This window comes from Carassius auratus, chromosome 16, assembly GCF_003368295.1.
Source record: "Carassius auratus strain Wakin chromosome 16, ASM336829v1, whole genome shotgun sequence".
In the NCBI taxonomy this organism is placed as follows: domain Eukaryota; kingdom Metazoa; phylum Chordata; class Actinopteri; order Cypriniformes; family Cyprinidae; genus Carassius; species Carassius auratus.
The window spans coordinates 1,041,582-1,062,234 of record NC_039258.1 but is presented as its reverse complement, the minus strand read 5'-3'; the positions used below and the strand labels follow the sequence as shown (position 1 = coordinate 1,062,234).

General features: G+C 35.9%; 1 protein-coding gene across 1 annotated transcript in view; it reads left to right on the top strand.

Moving 5' to 3' along the window:
- The window catches only part of LOC113115682 (inactive phospholipase C-like protein 2), a 41,229-nt gene that overhangs the window by 2,420 nt on the left and 18,156 nt on the right, over window positions 1–20,653 (top strand). The window contains exons 2-3 of the mRNA XM_026283224.1: window positions 13,080–15,566; window positions 18,436–18,639. Coding sequence (XP_026139009.1) covers window positions 13,080–15,566; window positions 18,436–18,639 — 2,691 coding nt within the window. The remainder of the gene's footprint in view (window positions 1–13,079; window positions 15,567–18,435; window positions 18,640–20,653) is intronic.

Sequence of the window (20,653 nt, the reverse complement as noted above, 5' to 3'; positions counted from 1 at the left end):
TTAGTAGTAGTCCCAAATAAAGACATTTTTGTAATATTGTAATAAGACATTTAATATTTATTTATCTAAATCTAGGAGTTAAGGATAAATAATGATATAATACTTGGTTTACAATATTGTAAAAATTACAATATTAATATTTGTAATTGTCTTCATTTCAATTTCAAAACCTAAATTATCAAGCTTTTATTCAGGCTGAAAATCACTTCTCTTTTCTTAGCAACAGCTGGTTTATATACACTTCTCACACTAAGCCATATCACTATTTCAGTTTTGTTTTAAGTAATCATGCAGCACGAAGTTTATTTTGGTAAAAATATTCAAAAATGTATTTTGAACTTGTCATGGAAAACCTGTATGATTTTAGTTTTACTAACTGGCAACATTTTCATTTTTAACCAGTTATTAATTTCAAAACATACTGTAAACATTTTGATTCTTGACTCATTTCGAGTCATTTTGAGTCAACTAACCTGCAGTTCAGTGAGTCGTTTGAGATGATTCTGTAAGGCAGTGAGTTGTTTGACTGATTCGTTTTGGTTTGATTCAAACTGATTCACCAATAACTGATTCAGTTAATTTCATGGCTCTTTTGAATTGTGGTGTATACGAAACAGTATAACAGTCTGACTGTATCAGACTCTTGTATTGTCACAGATTTGGGTCAAAACCCATCTGTGTTAATCTAAAGATATTCAGTCAAGTGTAGATGTTTTTAACCCAGTGATATAGATATGGATATATAAACTGTACAAGTACAGTATTGAGGCCCGTGCTCTTTTGTGACTGTTGGCACCGAACTTTGAATCTCAGTCCACAAGCAGATGGATAGTGAAGCGATTTACATTTGTGTCGTGTAGAGTTGAGGAAAGCTCTGACTGATCTTTAACCTCACAATAGCCTGTCACGATGAAGAGAACAAAGTATAGACTGTATCATTCTTGCAAAGTTTTTGTATTGACCGCAAAATCATTGTATGCATATATTTACACACACACACACACACACACACACACATATATATATATATATAATTAATTAATTATTTTTATTATTTATTGTCCAGCCATAACACAGACATGAAATGTCACATTATAAATTTAGCAGAAGATTCTCTCTCATCTTGTTTAGTAGTCTAATTAAAAATCCTTATTAGCTAGATGTGATTGTTAATATTCAGAGCATCCCAGAGAAAGAAGGTTAAGCAGAGCTGCTGATTAATTTGTGTCATCGCCATAGGATGATTCAACGTTACTATATCTACAATTGTTCAAACTCACCAAAATCTGTCGTGTGTTGTTCTTTTAGCTGTTTTAATGATAGGGATAGTTCGAGAGCAGACAGGAAATGACAGGGAGAAAAGCAGGGAGCAGGAAATCAATGACATAAGCTGGATTCAAACTTGTGTCGCCCACATAAGCACCACTGACAGTACTGTTTCTCTCTTTTGTTAATCATTTATTTCAGAATAGTTTATTTGAATATAAGGCTGCATTTATTTGATCAAAAGTACAGTAAAAATGGTAACATTGGCAATGTAACCAATTTCTATTTGAATATATTTTAAAACTTAATTTATTTCAGTGATGCGCAGCTGAATTTTCAGCATCATTCCTCCAGTCTTCAGTGTCACATGATGATCCTTCAGAAATCATTCTAATAGGCTGATTTTCTGCTTAACAAACATTTTATATTATTATCATTGTTGAAAACAGTTGTGCTGCATCATATTTATGTGGAAACCTTTATATTTTTTAAGCATACTTTGTTGACTAGAAAATTCAAACGAACAGCATTTAGCGTAATTGTAAGAAATGGTACTACGGGTTCCTTTCTTTTTTTATTTAAAATAACTTATGAAAGTTCCAAAGAACTTGTTTTGTCGAAATATATTTAGCAAGATCTCAAGAAAAATCTGTCTTGATCTCAAGAAAATAAGGCTGAAAAAAAATGTCTGAATGTTTGAAAACACTATTTTTACTTTTCTATTTAGTCCTGCAATGATCTTGTAAATCTCAGTGCTGTTATTTGCCACCGTCCTTATCTGACGAATGAATCAGCGCTTTATTCACATTCAATTTCTCACAGCTTCCGTTCCATACTGGAAGCTGACTGACACGTGAGTGGCATTGAAACACTGCCCCGTCATTACACTCTGATCTGCACATGTATTGTATTTCAAATGCATTAACTGCCACGTCTCCATCAGGATCCACCATGATAAGTTGATAGCAATGGTAGTTTACTTAAATGATGGCGAGACTGTTATTATGCTAATTTTCTCTGTTTAAAGATTGCAATTTTACTTTTCAAGATGTTGCAGCTTTCAAGAACACATCACCACTGGTGCTTTTGTAAGCTTTCAGCAGAATCATTTTCTACCAGATGCAAAGAATCAAAATTAAGTGCAGTTTGCACAAGAAGCAGAAAGCGAACAAAAATGTCCAGTTGCATGCATTTCTGTGCAGCAGGTACAGCAGATCGAGACAGTACCCATGAGTAATTGCATGTGAATTATTGCTGATGTCCTAATCAGCAGTTTGGTATGGCATTTTTTCTTCATTGCTGTCAGAGGATGTGGTTTCATCATTAACGTACGTGTTCATTTCGGCCTGTGAAGGGAGGTCTCTGAGGGGCGTAGGCATACATTAAGGCTGGGGTTGAGTTCAGATTTAGAAACTAACAACACTTACGTGCACAGGTTGAGTGCTAGGCTATGAGAAAAATTAGTGTAAATCTCTAATTTGAGATGAAAACAATGACCTGACAGTAATTTGAGGGCAACCCCTGTTACTATAATGAGTTGCTATTTTTATTCTTCAGCGGTAAACGCCCTCATCCTTAATTTAAAATGCTGCTGACTGATAGCAGGTGCTGATATGAGTGTTGTTCTTACACATCATCTCTGCTTTGTTCCATAGAGCCATTATTCTTTTTTGTTTGACTAAAACAGCAGTTTTAAATGGCTGTTATTGCTGATGTGGGTATTGTGACAAAGAGACGATTCAGACCAGCCTGTGCCCTTAAAACATTGCCTGTCAGCCTTTTTCTCATGCGTTCAGCAGAATGTAATTGTGAAGATGGAGACTGCCTCTGATCAGCAGCTGAAATCAGTCACGATCCCGCATCAGCGCACAACAGATGACAAAATTTATGACACGAAAACTTTTGAGGCATATTGCACAAATAAATCAGTCTAAATCGAGCTTTCATGAGTAATTTAGAATTTTCAGAACAAAGATTTTACATTAGAAATTAGCCTAGATGAGGAAGAACTATGGAATAAAACACATTATTATATTCCCTATTAAATTTTTAAAATATGAATTATTTTATTAATTAGAAAATTAGAAGCACAAAAGAAGCACTTGTGAAGAAAAATATCAGAGGTTTTTTGATACAGGCCAAGAAGAGACTGGTTTTCCTTTGCTAAAGTAAGGAAACTTTGCTTCCTTTGCCCCTTTAAACAAACATGCGAGACTCGTATCCCCCAGAACAGCTTGCATGTTTGACAGTCAGCAGAAGTGAAAAGAGAAAAAACATATAAAATATGGGCTAATTTTCATTTTTGGTTGAATTAACCCATTATTGTTAATTCTTTTGACAGTGTTGGCATAGGGCATCTCAGGAACTGCTTTGAGTCTTACCTCTCAAATATGTCCTTCAAGGTATCTTGGAAAGGTTAGGTGTCCAAGTCACAACATCTAACTACTGGGATGCCTCAGGGCTCAGTTCTTGGACCATTTCTTTTTTCTGTCTACATGGCATCACTAGGCTCTGACACTCAGAAACATGACTTTTCATATCACTGCTATGCTGAAGATACTCAACTCTACCTCTCATTCCATCCTGATGATCCAACAGACATTTCTTGCTGGGTCAAGGACCATCACCTTCAACTCAACCTTGCCAAGACCGAACTGTTCCAGAAAATTCATTGTTTCACCACAGTTACACCATCCAGTTAGGTACATCAACCATAACCTTGGAGTTATGATTGATGATCAGCTGACTTTCTCAGACCACATTGCTAAAACTGCCTGGTCTTGCAGTTTTCTAAAACTTACTTAAACTTTTCTCACACATAGTATAACACTGTCCAGAAATTTCATAATTTTTATGCTTTGTTTTAGAATTTTCAAAAAATTGCTTATACATTTCCTGTTAATCTATGTTGTTACAAAACATTAGACTGAATCTTTTCATCAATTTGTTTACTTTCCATTAGCACAGGTCTTTATTTGGAACTGATTGATTGTAGACCTCATTGATATATAGGAGTATGTATAGGAGTATATACTCCTCCATTTATGGAATATTGGCAAAATTATCCACAAATATTGCTTTTTTCACTCAAAAACTGAAGTGCATGAGTTCAGATCATTATATAGTAATCAGTATGATGAGAAATGTACACGCCTTTTTAGATAAAGGATTTTCAGCACAGCCAAGTGTTAAAAATACAGTAAAACATCATATTGTGAACTCTTTTTACAAATTAAAATAACCATTTTCTATTTGGCCGCATGTTAAAAGCTTCATCAATTTAATGCATCGTTGCTGAATAAAAGTGTTAATAAATAAAAAAAAAACTAATACTGACCCCAAACATATTAATTTATAAAGCATATATTTGGTCATTCCATCCACCTCTGAGTAGCACAAGCTAGCAGTGGTTTGTTGGTAAAAGTGTCACTGTATCCGTTATTAGGTGTGGTGCACGTTAAAAAGGTCAATGTGCACTTTAACTAAACACTTGTGTGTTAAACGAGTGAATGATGCAAGCTCTGCCACGTTGTTCATGGTCTATTCATTGAATGTGGCGTCATTCAGTCTCACTCTTTATATAAGCCACTTGATATGGATTAGATAGAAACCAGGCCTAAACGGCATTGCAGAGACAGATAGCGGTCGGGTTCAATTTGGCGTCCACCGAATGCTTAATTTACATGCTCATCAATCACTAGAGCAGAGATCTTAACTAGGTGCTGTATTAACTGAGTTCACACATTCAGTGCTCGAAGCTAATGCCTCTTGCTGTATTTGAATAAATCAGTAGCTCGAACTGCTATTTATACATGACACATTTTTGTAAATGCACAGATAGTGTGGCCACTTTCCTCGGCCAGTGACACTTAAATGAAATATTTATATATGTGCTGGAAATAAATGTCCAGATTCCCCCCCCCCCCCCCCCCGTCTGCTTTAAACAGCTTTTAAAAGTAGTTTTTAATTTTTATAAGAAAGTACTTGCAAGACTTTTCTTTTTAAAGATTGTATGCAAATGCAAAGACTGCATAATTTCTTCCCCATTTAATGATTTCTAATTAGAATATTTAATGTTTTATATGAAAAATACAATGTTTTATTATGTATATCAGCTTGAATTTAAGACCGTACAGAAAACACTGCATTAAAAATCTTTTAAATCTTACTTTTTACTTTTTTTTTGGATTCTTTTATAAACGTAAAATTCAAAAGAACATTTATCTGAGAAAAAATATTTTAATGTCTTTACTATCACTTTTGATCAATTTAATGCATCTTTGCAGAAAAAATATTAGCACAATGCACAAATACTAACAGTCCTTAGAAAAAAACTTATTTTTTAATGCAATACATAATTACATATACACTTCCTTTTGCTTTTTAGGTGTAAAATGACACGTTCAGGTTTTGTCAGTCACCCCAACACATGTCTTTACATGTATTCTTATTCAACTGGTGAGAAATCCACATTGTAAAAGCCTGCATCAGTTCAGAGGGTAAAGAATAGCCACCCAGCATGGTGCATTCAGATTTGATTTTCATATTCATCAGGGAACACTTTAATTGGACACTTTCTTCACAGGTAACACACTCATGTGCGAAAAGGGACAGCCGTGATTGAGGTGCAATAGCCACCCTGACAATTCTTTAGTCTGTAATGCAGGACTTAATTAGCAATCCATGCCACCATTATTGAGCTGAGAGGAACACTTCACATGTTTTATGAGCGTCTTGAGAAGAGCCCTGCTGCTTTGCAGTGTGCGTAGGAGGTTAAAACTTGATCATGATTCACTGGACGCATCCTTTCAGCCGAGAAGGCACAACTTTGGAAAGTTTGTGTCCTCAGATTTAGTTAATTTGAGATCACTGTTGAGAAGTTCAATCAAAAATCCCCACAGAAGTGATGCTTGAAAACATGTGGTCGACTGATATTGATTTTTGTGATGGCTGATGCCGATAACAACTGTCAACCATGTTGGTATGCAAATGAGCGGTTTACCCAGCGTCTTTTTATTTTTGGTTGTGCATGCACACAGAAGCATAACAATTGACTATCAGTTCGCAAAGAGTTTGATTGGTTGAAATAAAATACTTTCTGATGTTCATTCATGCTCATTTCTAGTGGCTGACCGATATTGTTTTTTATTTTTTTGACAGCCGATGCCAATGCCGATATCTTAGAAAGCAGGGTTGCCGATATAAAGCCAATATAATTGTATTTATTTGAATTAATATTCAAGACATTTGATATCATTTGATAAATGTGTAAAATAGACATAGGCCTATTTATACTTTAGATGACCATGTATGTTTCACAAATAAATAGAAATATAATAAAAAACGAAGTAAACACTATGACCAACAAGGCACTAAGTATTCTGGGAAGTTTATGTGCATTGGTAATAATTTGTTTTATTTTATTTAAGCATTTTTATGGTTAACTGTATTGGTAATTTTCAAAAACGATTTGCCGATAAAATTATTTAAAATCGTAAAAAAAAGCCCTTTTATTTTTGAAATTCATTTTAATTTTTACACCAGACATATATATATTTTCAAAATATCAGTTATTGCTCTACTTGATCAATAATCATCAGCATCAGCCCTGAAAAACACATGGGTTAAAGCATTTTCAGCAATGACAAAATAAAAGTCACATGTGCTCTCAAAATAAAAACTTAAACAGAAAAGCCGACACATCAGCTAAAGAGAAAAACTCGTCAGTGATATCAATAATTCAAAACGCCAAATATCCAATACATTAAAATGATGTCTACTTAGGCAGCTCACTTGGTTTTGGTACAGAGCTGTAGATGTTTTACAGTTTATACCGCACTGACCAGTTTTGCATAACGGTTGCAAAAAAGTGAAGTTGGTTTTGAGAAAAGCTTGTGCAGCATTTGTTTGCTCATGCTGCTTCGTTCTTTTTCTATGCTGTTATTTAATGCGTGTTTTGTGCCAAATACTTTTCAGGGTTTTTTGTACTTTTCACTTCGCTGGAGATGCTTTTTAAGCGATATTACCCGGATGTTGTCATGTAATTGTGATTAGTGTGTGGAGTGTATTAGAATCCAGCAGATGTCAGCCCTTTTTCTCAGTAAAGCACTACAGTCTGTACAGCAGTGTAATCACAAAAAGTGACATATTGAAGACTAGCGGATAAATAGCATCTCCCCGGTGGATATCTGTGTGGGACGTACAGTTCACAACGGTGCAGTCAAACAGAAAAAAACGGCTTTCAATCCATTAGGGACTTCTAATCAGGTGGGAACGTGGAATGGTCCCTTATCAGACAAACACAGAGGAAATTGAGGCAAAAATACACTGGAAATCCTTCATCTTAATGACTTTGTCCCTCGTTCTCTTTAATCCCTCAGTTAACATGTGTGCGCTTTTATCTCTCCAAAACTTTGTCGCTTGTGTTTCAGGCAACTGAGGAGCTGGCAGCAAATAGAGCGACCACCAGCTGCTTCTGAATCGTTTCTGTACTTGTAATGTGATTTGAAACGCTTAATTTAATTAATGATTGCACTGGGCAAAATCCCTCGCAGTTGTTTTTTTGTTTAGTTTTTTTCTTTAAAGTAACTAGTTCAGTTACTTTGTTTGATGCTGTTTTAAATATTAATACTGTATTACATGGTTAATGACAGAAATGAGAGGTTTATAGGGTACATTTTGATTAATACTATACTTTTCTTAGTTTATTAACCACAGTACATTTAAGACAATTGTTTTATACAAGATTTCTGATGACATGTTTGGATTATCTAATTAAATATTACATTAATTTGAATGCATTAACAGAACAGAAATCTGAATACTAGATAAAACCAGGTTAAAAATTCTTTTTCTAGAATTTATTTTTTAAAGAATTTCATTTAAATTTAAATCCGAAAAAACAGACAACATATATATTTTTTTATGAAATGTGAAATAAATCAGCCTAGTGATACATGAACAAACTCCTCTGTAAAAACCTTCAGAATATGGATAGATAAAACTATTAACTTTGTTGTATCTAAGTGCAAAAACTAATTTTGAGAAAACAGCCTTTACATGTATTTTAATTGAAATCTACAGATGCAAATAGATAAACTGTAATATAAAATAGACACAATAAAGTCAAATTAGCCCAAAATCAACCATACATTTGAAAAATAATATTAAGATTGTGTTTAATATGATACTATTAAATTCGTATGAATTATTAAATTCACAAAATATTAACATTCACATGAATTTAAAGTAGTTAAATGTAACGTAATTGAGATAATAGAACTCCCAAGTCTGCTTGGCTACATTTTTATCATAATAATGTGGTTGGACATGGGATGTTGGCTTTCATGTGAACCGTAATCAAATTGTGTGTGTATTAAAACAATGAAACGGCTGACCTGATCCCAGCAGGCCTGAAAAGAACTCATTATGTAACTGGCCAGAAATAGACTTTTTAACGGAAATAATAAAACGGCTGTTGAGACGCTGGGGAGGGTTTACAGCATTGTTTTTCTAGCCCGGGGATGTGAGGGTGTCCCTTACTCGCCGTAAGGAAATCCTCGGGAAGGACGCTTGGCCTTGAAGACAGAAACCTCCCCCTGAATGAAACCACACCTAAAGGTCAACGCATGTGTTCCCAGACAGGACCTTCGGCATTTTTCTCCAGATCAGGCGGATTATATTTAGTCATGCGGTTCTGCTTTTCCTCTGAACGTTTAGGTTAGACTACATTCGGTGGCTGGCCACGGAGATTCCTTCATGTTCCCAATCTAAACTATTTCATTAGTCCTGTTTGTTTAAACTGGTTTCACTTTTAGTGCTGCTTGGAAAGGGACTTTTATAGGCCTGTCAAACAGTTCATTGCCAACCAAGTGCCATGTGGCCAACCCTGTAGAGCCGCAGGAAAAGTGACGGCATGATTGGCTGATGGCAGCACAAGAACGCACACAGTCCCGAATCTTTCACTAGTCACAATCCTGAAGCATGGAAAATGTCATGATTTTAAGAGCCCTCCAAAAAACTAGTAAAACATCTATTATAAAATATATTACGTATTATCAGTGGCTGCTTACTAGCGCAAGTGAAAAGTACTGCATATGTGATGTTTTGTTCAAAATATTGGTTTCAATGTTTTTTTTTCTCTCAATTTGTTCAGAAGAATGCATTAAATGAATCACAAGTGAGATTAAAGACATGTTGCAAAAGATTTCAATCTCACATAATTGCGGTGCTTTTGAATTGTATATAATTTTATATTCATTAAAAGAATTCTGAAAAAATGTATCCACAAATATATAAAGTAGCACAAACCTTTAAACATCATATGTGTTCTTTGTAGCGCTGTCAAACGATTGATGGCAATTATCGCATCCAAAATATATTTTTGTTTACAGAATATATATGTGTAGTGTGTATATGTATTATGTCTATATAAATAGACATACATACAGTATATATATTTTTTAAATATTTACATGTGTTTATATATTTATATATATTATTTTTTATATATATATATATATATATATATATATATATATATATATATATATATATATATATGGAAACATAACATATTTTTCTTAAATGTATACATGCATGTGTTTGTATTTATATGTCCATATTAAATATGCACTGTGTAATGCAGTAATGATGCTGAAAATACAGCTGCGCATCACAGGAATAAATTACATTTTAAAATCTATTCAAATGGAATACGTTTCACAATATTACTGTTTAATGCATCTTTGGTCAAATACCTATGCGAGCATAAAAGACTTGGAAAAACATTTAGAAATCATGACAAACCAAACTTTTGAACAGTAGTGTACCTTATTTAGTCTTTGACTTGACCTAACCGAACAAGGAAAAACTATAAAAAGTGGATAAGATGATATTCTTGGTCTCAAGCTGAGTGCTGTCTGAAGAGACCTGAAGCGACTCCAGCCTCAGATGGTGGTCTGATTCTCACGATTGATCTTGCCAAAGGCTGTTATTGGTTGTAGATGCGGTCAACGGCACTGTCATGTGTGACATGTTATTTTTGTTGCCGTCTAAAAAATTATTATTTTTCCTAGTCAGTCATTTCCTGGACGTGTCAGTCATTCAGCATGAGCAGAGGAGGTTAAAGCGTAAGATAATATTTCGACTAATTCCTCAAATGTCTTCAGTGTTTTTCATAAGCCTTGAAGAATGTACATTATGTAACAGTTGACCGCTGTTTCTTCAGGCCTCCGGGTCTCCTGCCCCTCACATAATACCCGGTCAAGTCTAGCAGAAAACACACTTTTGTGCTGGATAATTAAGTACATACACACAGACTAAATACACACTAAAACGGCTGACTGCTTGTTAGTAAACTCTGCCTTTCTAGCAGTATGAGCGGTGTGAGTATGAAGTTAATTACACTAGATCGTAGGATGAAAAAAAGGAGATCAAATGCATTTTAAATAATATATAAAATGATTACAGTTGTTTGAACAATATTATATTTGGTAAAGGATTTTAGAAAGCTCTTTTTTTTTTGTAATGACTTTGATGTTTTATGATTACTGTGGGCTTATTCCCTCCAACCAGAATTTAGGTTAACCTCCAAAGCTCAGTTCTTTCCAACAGGAAGCACATTTCCTTTGACCCAGCTAGAATAAATTTCCGGTGGACCAAAGCCATTGACATTCACATGGGCCATTACTCTCAGTAAGTGCTGGAGCGGCATCATATTGGGAGACGGTCAGATGGATGGGGCCAGATTTTGGCTTGACCTCTCAGGAGACATGGGGTTACTTATCATGGGACATTGGGAGTGCCTGTGTTTACTGACGGGTAACAATCCATTGAACTTCTGGTGTTTTGGAGCAGGTAGAGCACCACTAGGACAGAGATGTTCAGGAAATTATGTGCTGAATACTAGAGAAAAGAATAGGAATTACTGAGCTTTGGAATGTTTTGCCATAATGTGAACAATCCGATTATGGACAGATACAGCTTAGACATTTACTATATAGTTATTTTATGTGTAGATCCAGTTTAAAGTTATCTCATTAAAATCAATGAATGTCTGTTAATTGATGTGACTGTCACAGCTGATGCAATCTGTTATATAAGAGACTCATGTGAAACTCTGTGTTTCCGTGTCTCTTGGGGTCACGGTCCCTGGAGCAAACCATACAGTTTCTGCTCCACCTATTATTTCACATATTCTGAGCATTACACATGCTTAAAAATGGGTGATATGACCAACATATGTTATTTTGCTATTTTATTCATTAATGTTTAAATAATCTGACTCTGTTGTGGTATGCTGTGCCTAGTTTTCATCATTTCATATACACAAAACCATAATTTTCCCTCACTGATTATCTTTTTCAGTTGGAAATAAGTCATGTTACAGAAGGTGTGTGGGATTTAAATAACAATGTGAAGCATGAATGCCTTTTTGTAGATAATCCTATGAATTCAGCCACTTGTTGCACCTGCTTTTTGTGTGTTTTCTTACTCAAAGTACTTTTATTTAATTGCAATTTTCCACTTTATAAATAAGTGGTTTTCACAAAATATAAATATGCATAAAGTGTCTATAGATATAATAAAGTGATATTGTTACTTGCGTGGTGTATTTGACAGCAATGCTATGAGTTTATTATATCCGAAAGAACTTGGAAGTACAGAATGTAATTTAAAGTCTGTATGTGTTTTAACCGTATATCCTAATGCAGTTTGTTTGTTTAATAAAAAAGGAAAAATAGCTGTAAGCAGATATATGAAAGAAATGGTGCCAAGAACATTTAAACTTGTATTGCATTTTTCTTAGGCCTTAGTGAAGACTTTAGTGCTCTCTCATGATGAAACGGTTGTAATTATTATTTCATTAAGCCTGGTTTAGCTCAATATTTTCCTGCCTGTAGGCTCAGGGTGTTATAAAAGTAAAGGACACGTTGATGCTCTTTTGTTCACAACACCAGCAGTGATTAGAGATGATCCAACAGGAAAATTCCAGTTTGTATTGTCGTTTTAGCCATTTTGTTACTCCTTCAACATATTTGAATATGCAAATTCAGTAGTTTATATTTTAAGGTCAACATCAAATTACTGTTTTAGACATTACTGGTCTTAAATATGCAAATGATGCCAGTGTTTCCCCTGCCATTATATTAGGGGGCGGTGATATTAACGTATGCTGTCACACTAATGAGGACATAAATACATGAACCACATCTCCAGAGCTGCTCTGAGAGTCCATTTATGTTTCATTTGAGTAAAACTATCCTCATGTCGTATACACACAGAAATGTAAAGGTATTCACGGCAACCTGTCAAAATTAAAGTTCAGTTTAACTCGAATATATTTTGGCAGAAATATATTACTATTGTTCAGTAGAATGTACAGTACGTATGGCTACTACTCCTAAAATGATTAAAACCTTATTTTTAAGCAATACTCATACAGTATGTCTGTTTTAGTGTAATATTAAATCCCCTTTGTTTTCCCAAAAATACAATTTAATTTTCATTAATTAAAAGATAAATTAAATGCAAATGTACAACACAGAATTGTTACGGTAAAAAAAAAAGAAAAAAAAAAGGCTATTTTGAATTTGGTAAAAAAAAAAAAAATTCTAAAATAATACAACGTTTGACTGATAATTTTTCAACTGTTTGTGCTGATAACTGATAGCTTGTTTTCTGTAAATTTGGGGGGAAAAATTGGGGAAAGTCAAAATGTTATGCCTATGTATATCCATATATGTGTTTGTCATATTATAGTGTAGTTATCCAGCGGTTCATTACTGATGATGAATTGCTTTATTTTCCAGGATGGTTCCAGACGTTGCAAGGAAAGGAAAAAGACGGTGTCCTTCAGTAGCATGCCAACAGAGAAGAAGATCAGCAGTGCAAGTGACTGTATTAATTCTATGGTGGACGGGTCTGAACTGAGGAAAGTACGCTCCAATTCCAGAGTCTACCACCGATATTTCCTCCTAGATGCAGACATGCAGTCTTTGCGATGGGAACCATCCAAAAAGGAGTCGGACAAGGCCAAGATAGATGTAAAATCGATTAAAGAGGTGCGAACCGGTAAAAACACGGACACCTTTAGGACCAATGGAATTTCAGATCAGATTTCCGAGGATTGTGCATTCTCTATAATCTATGGGGAGAACTATGAATCACTTGATTTAGTGGCTAATTCAGCCGATGTAGCAAATATATGGGTGACTGGACTCAGGTACTTAATATCTTACGGAAAACATACACTTAACATGATTCAGAGCAGTCAGGACAACATGCGTGCGTCCTGGGTGGGCGACCTCTTCAACGAAGCGGATGTCATTGGTGGAAAAAGCATTAGTCTTTGTTCGGCCGTACAGCTGATCAAGAATTTAAGTCCTGGGCTGAAAAATGTCAAGATAGAGCTTAAGTTCAAAGAGTTGCACAAAGCAAAAGATAAAATCAGTTCTGATGTGATCAAGGAGGAGTTCATCGAAGTCTTTCACGACCTTTGCACAAGACCAGAAATCTACTTTTTATTGGTCCAGTTCTCAAGCAACAAGGAATTTCTTGACACCAAGGACCTGATGATCTTTTTGGAGGCAGAGCAAGGCATGGCCAAGGTGAGCGAAGACATCAGTGTAGAAATTATTCAGAAGTATGAACCCTCGAAAGAGGGGCAACTCAAGGGATGGCTCTCCCTGGATGGGTTTACCAATTACCTCATGTCAGCAGACTGCCACATATTTGATCCTGAACAAAAAATAGTATGCCAAGACATGAACCAACCCCTTTCTCACTATTACATAAACTCTTCCCACAATACCTACCTGATTGAGGACCAGTTCAGGGGTCCGTCAGACATTACAGGCTACATCCGTGCCCTAAAGATGGGCTGCAGGAGTGTGGAACTTGATGTGTGGGATGGGCCCGATAATGAACCGGTCATTTACACGGGCCATACAATGACCTCGCATATTGTCTTCCGCAGCGTCATTGACGTCATCAACAAGTACGCTTTCGTAGCCTCGGAATTTCCTCTGATCCTGTGCTTGGAGAATCACTGTTCCTTGAATCAACAGAGGGTAATGTTTCAGCACCTGAAGAAAATACTCGGAGACAAAATTCACATGGATCCTCCAAACCTTGAGGACAACTACCTTCCGTCCCCTTCTGAACTAAAGGGCAAGATTCTTCTGAAAGGAAAGAAACTTGCGAGCAACTGCACCGGCTCCGAAGGCGAGGTGACGGATGAGGATGAGGGTGCAGAAATGTCTCAAACGACGAACAACGAAGGTGGTGAGCAGCAGACGGTTGTTCAACCTAAAAAGTTCCAGCTTTCTAAGGATCTCTCGGACTTGGTGACCTTATGCAAGTCTGTTAGGTTTAAGGATTTCCAGACGGCTTTCCAGAACCAGAAGCACTGGGAGCTCTGCTCCTTCAATGAGGTCTTTGCCAATCGGTGTGCCACTGACCACCCTGGTGAGTTTGTTAATTACAACAAGAAGTTTCTAGCGAGGGTTTACCCAAGTCCAATGCGAATTGATTCCAGCAACATGAACCCACAGGACTATTGGAAATGTGGCTGTCAAATAGTAGCAATGAACTATCAAACACCTGGTCTCATGATGGACCTCAACATCGGCTGGTTTAGACAAAATGGGAACTGTGGGTATGTTTTACGCCCAGCGATCATGAGGGAGCATGTGTCTTATTTCAGTGCTAATACTAAAGACTCTGTTCCAGGAGTGTCTCCACAGCTTCTTCACATTAAGATAATTAGCGGACAAAATTTCCCCAAACCCAAGGGCTCAGGCGCCAAAGGCGATGTGGTAGATCCCTACGTTTACATTGAAATTCATGGCATTCCTGCAGATTGTGCAGAACAAAGGACTAAAACGGTCCATCAGAATGGCGACAACCCCATCTTTGACGAGAGTTTCGAGTTTCAGATCAACCTTCCGGAACTGGCAATGGTGCGCTTTGTTGTTCTGGATGACGACTACATTGGGGACGAGTTTATCGGTCAGTACACAATTCCGTTTGAATGCATTCAACCAGGTTTCCGCCACATTCCCCTCCAGTCGCTGACGGGTGAAGTCCTTCCACATGCCTGGGTCTTTGTGCATGTGGCCATTACTAACCGTCGTGGTGGTGGTAAACCTCACAAAAGGGGGCTTTCGGTCCGCAAGGGTAAAAGGGGTCGTGAGTACGCCTCTATGAGGATACTTCTCATCAAGGCTGTAGATGAAGTCTTTAAATCTGCTGCGCTGCCACTTCGGGAGGCCACTGATCTCAGAGAGAACATGCAGGTGAGATAACGCATACCTCATTGAGAAACAAAAAGTTGTGACATGATAAAGGCTCTGGTTGAATGCAAAAAATTAAGGTGAATACTGTAAAATCATTCCTAATTGAGATTTAATTAAATTTGAATGTTTTGTAAGATTCACCCCATTCAGTATGTGCAATCTCAACTCCGCAGCAAAATGTTCAGTTTGCAGCTTGCCCGACTGTATTTCAGTGTGCCAAATACCTTCTTTTAGTAGCATGAGAAAGTTTCCTCAAATTAAACTTCAGAAAGTTGACCTTGAGAAGGAAGCACAGCTTACAGGACATTTCTCTTCAAAAGACCAGGAGCATTTGAACTGAAATCTCTCTGGCACTGATAAACAAAAAGTGCTGATTTTAATCAGCTGCAATTGCTTGACGTTGCACAACTTGTTGGACTGGCACAAAAAACACCTTAAAGATCGACTGCAGACCCTTTTTTAGCCATCAGAACTGAAAATATTCTCATATATAGGCTACAGGTAGGAGATCAGCCAAATTCCTTTTAATATTTGATGTGGAAAGTGTTATGTAACACAGGGTTTGTATGTCCCGAGGCATGTGTCGATTATATCCCTTTAGAAGAGATTAGGTTGTCTCATGGATAAGAGGGGTTAGCATTACTATAACAAGAATGCACTGAGAAGATTTTGAAGTCAGGAAACAGTTTTTTTCTTCTTAATAAGATTAAACCGCAGATTGGTTTTTGGGTGGTTGCCTTCAGAATAAACAGCAATCTTGTCAGAACGACCTTGATTCATACTTCAGGATCAGTGATGATCAAAAGAATATTTCAGTGCAGCTTCTTTATATTAATTCTTTGTGGGGCTGGAAAGCTTAAAGAAATGATTTCTCAATATTTTTCACAATAAATAACTTCCGGCTAGTAAAATGTTTATAAACAATGGTCAATTATGTATTGGCTCATTTAAATGAACATTCTGAATTGATTAAGAGAAAACATTTGATTTTTTTTTTCTTTTTAAACGCACAATATTTAGTTTTATAGTATATTGCCAGCAATTACAAAATGAATGCATAAATTTAACTCATATCCCTAATGTTTCAGTTATCTCACATTTAAAGGCTTAAAATCAGAGAACGGAGCAGTATATGTGGTCTCTGGCTTTGGTGTTTTGTTTTTCTCAGCATAAGCTATTCTGTTCATAACATGCATTAAGGGTATTTTAATTATTCTGTTTACATTGGCATTCTCGCTGTAAAAACACTTCCAGGCTGTGATGCTTCTGCTGCATTCAGTTGTAAGCGTGGGTAAATTTGTGTCTGGTAAATATTGCTGTTGCATGTCTTTTAAACTTGACGAAAAATGACGTCTTCCTCCCACATTCAGAGGAGTGCTTTTGTAGAAAACGGGCTTTACCAAAACCACTTCCTATCGCATTTCTTGTTCATGGACGTTCACTTTGGGGAAGTCGGCACATTGTTACCATTGTCTTGGTTTTTGTTTTCTCGTCACCACCCACAATGAGGTCACCGGTTATGATCAGAATAGTATGCTACTATAGTGCTCTTGCTATTTCCGCTGCGTGTTATGTAAATGCATACACAGTATATTAGGTGTAGCATGCAGTATGCATACAGTACATTATCCCATGATGCAATGCACTCAACATTCCCAATGTATTGTAAATGATCTTGTCAGCCTTGATTTTTTTTTTCTTTAATTATTAATTGATTAGACTGCAAGTTTAAATGTGCAAAATACTGTGTATTTTGATATTATAACTAGAAAGCACTTGCTGAATTACTCATGCAAACTGATAAGCTGATGTAACTTTTAAGGTGCAATGCAATTATATAAAATTGCATTTTAGCAAATTCTATGCACAGATGCACACATGCAGTATGTTAATATTCCATTCAGATCATAATAGCAGCCAGTCAGTATTGTACTTTGTCATAGCATTTTAAAATATGTTTGGTTATGGATGTAATATTTGGGGAAAAATCAAGTTGTGACTTTTATTTAATAAATTGTAATTCGATTTAAATGTGTTTAAAAAGAAAAAAAAAATGCATCCAGGTTTGCTACATTATGCTTCCTTTAGTTGCTGCACAGTTTGGCCAAAACTCTGTGATGATGTATCAGTGTGACTATAAAATAATTACAATAATAAAAAAAAACTTAACGATAATGGAATCTAATAAAAATAGATTTAGAAGAAAAACAATACTTTTTAAAAAATATTAAAATTATACTACTACTACTACTACTACTAAATATATTACAATTCTAAAATAAAATAAAATATATTACTTTTGTCATGTATTTTACTGAAAAAGTGAAGAAAAATTATTATTACAAAAATTTGTAAAACGTCAGACCTTTTGAAAATTATTCTTGATGGAACACCACATGTAATAACCGTAATGTAGATTTTTTATTATTATTATTACTACTGTAAAATCTTGATTTCTCCATTTTTCAAATGTCAACCCATAGAAAACTTTTGGGCGGAAAACCACAGGGTTTCTGTTTGGTTGATAAACGCTTCTCATTTCACGTATAAGAAGATGGTGGTTGCATGTTGCGTTCCCAAAATGCACATTAAAGTGACCCAAAGAGCAGATACAGAAAGGACGGTCTCGTGAATAGCTCGCAAAAACCCTCAGAAAATGAGAATCTCGCGTGTAAAAGAACACAGCGCCATGCTTCACTTGAAGCACACAGCGCATATAGATAATTATTCAATTGAAGCCATATTGTAATTTTGGTTTCGTTTTGATTAATCATGCAGCCCTACATTTGGTGTAGATAATATCATTAACAAAACAACTTGTTCTGTCCTGCAAAGCACACTCACTCTTTGACGTACATGTCCTCCACAGAATGCCATAGTGCCGTTTAAAGAGCTCTGCGGTCTGTCTGCGGTGGCCAACCTGAAGCAGTGTATACTAGCGCTCTCCCCGCGCCTCATCGGGCCGGACAGCAGCCCGCTTCTGCTGTTTAACCTCAGAGATCAGTATCCCACCATGGAGGCCCAGGGCCTGCTGCCTGAAGTCCTGAAGAAAGTGGTCACCGCGTACGAGATGGTGAGTGCATTTCTTTAAAGGAAGAGGTCCTCCAAAAATGAAGAAAATAAAAGGTCTCGTGTTTCCAGACCTATGTGTGGTTATTTGTTTTCACTGAAACACAAAGAGAATATTAACATAGCTGTTTTTAATAAAACAGACTGTATTCAGAGTGTTCAGGTGCCACAGAATAGCTTTGTTTGGCTGAAATCTATTATTCTGGTCCATACACTGCAAAAAATGATGTTCTTCAATATTTTTGTCTCGTTTTAGTATCTAAACATTCTTACATTTAGAAACATGAGAAGCAGAATGAATTTCAGAAAACAAGACTTTATATCAATCAAAACTAACACAATCTTGTGTAAGACACAAAAGTTAATTATACATTTTAATCTTTATTTAAACCTTTTTTTTAAATGATGTTCCTCCTCAGTGCTGTTTTTTCTTGTTTTCCAGTACAAATATTGAAACTGTTTCATGTTTATATTTAGATACATTTATTTGAAGTGAAAATACTTCAGACATCGTAAAGAAAAAAAATAATCTGCAAAGACAGATTTTTTTCCTGTTTGAGAAGCTTATTATGTTTAATTTTTATAATATTTTCGAACTCCTTTGGCAGATAATCTGTGTTTTTACGTGTTTTATTATAAACTACATCTTAAAGAACTTAAAGAACATCTTAAGTATTTTTGATTCTCCCATAAATGTCTTGATTTTAAGAATGTTTAGATATTTATACTACAAAACAAGGCAAGAAAATATTAAGAAAACCATTTTGCAGTGAATTGTGGAAAATTAATGGCTTGGAAAACTTATTGTTGCTGAAATGTTTAATAACCAAAACAAACAAGTCCATGTCCATGAGCTTTCCGAGAAATTCTGCAGGCACACACTTAGTTTGCATGATTTTATGTAACCTGACGTGAAATAAAGTCTTTTTGGATACACTGTGACTCAGATTTGATGAGTTGCGATGATGCAACCATGAATAAAGCAGGTCTGTATCCATGGGTCATGATAATGAGTCGCAACAGTTTTTGTTTTTGCTTATGTTTGAATAATTCACCATCACAAATTGTAAATTCAAACTCCTGGGAAAACTGCCCAGAGAATAGCCGTGTTTCGCGGTTTGATGAGCAGGAACAGAATGAAAGTCTCCAAGCTCTGGTTTCACGAGGAACACAACAGATCCATATGAGACCGAATTCCTCATATCATCAACATGTCAAAAAATTGGGTTATTTATCATCGCATTAGTTTTATAAAAAGTTTGCAACAGCATTGTTCCAAAAACAAACACAGTTATGAGAATAATCACAGAAAAACACATTTTTTGGCATACATGAATGAGCTGAACGATACGCACACCCCTGAGGAAACGCAGCGCTGCTTGTGCAGTTGAACAAGGGGCTGCTGTTGTCCTCCTCCTGGTCCCCCGCTCTATAAATACCCCCTACAGTGGTTTGTCTGCCACCAAGACTGTAATTTCTCCAGCCATTAGTAATGTAATGACAGTGGGCTTGTCAGCGATGAGACAGCTGCTGCAGCTGTGCGCACATGAGCCTCTGATACAGATACACCCAAAAAGATGTGCTGTGGCCTAGAGATTAAAGATCCAGTCATGGAAACCCAAGAAATATCAGCCGATTTGAAATTATTTTGCATTTTGAATTTTCAAAAGTGCAAAATTGTTTCTAGTTACTCTCTTCTCTGATTCACAGTTTCATTCAGGCTCTCCTACTCTCAAAGGCTGCTTTTATTTCTTGCAAAAAAAGCTGTAAAAAATTATAATTTTGTTGAATATTATTGCAATTTCAAAAGAACATGTTAGTTTTAAATATCTTTTTTAAATGCAATTTATTCCTGTGATTCAAAGCTGAATTACTCCAATCTTTAGTGTCACATGATCCTTCAGAAATCATTCTAATATGCTGATTTGCTCAAGAAACATTTCTTATGAATGTTGTCTTGTTGTTGTTTGTGAAAACTGTGATGCATTTTTTTCCAGGATTCTTTGATTAATAGAAAG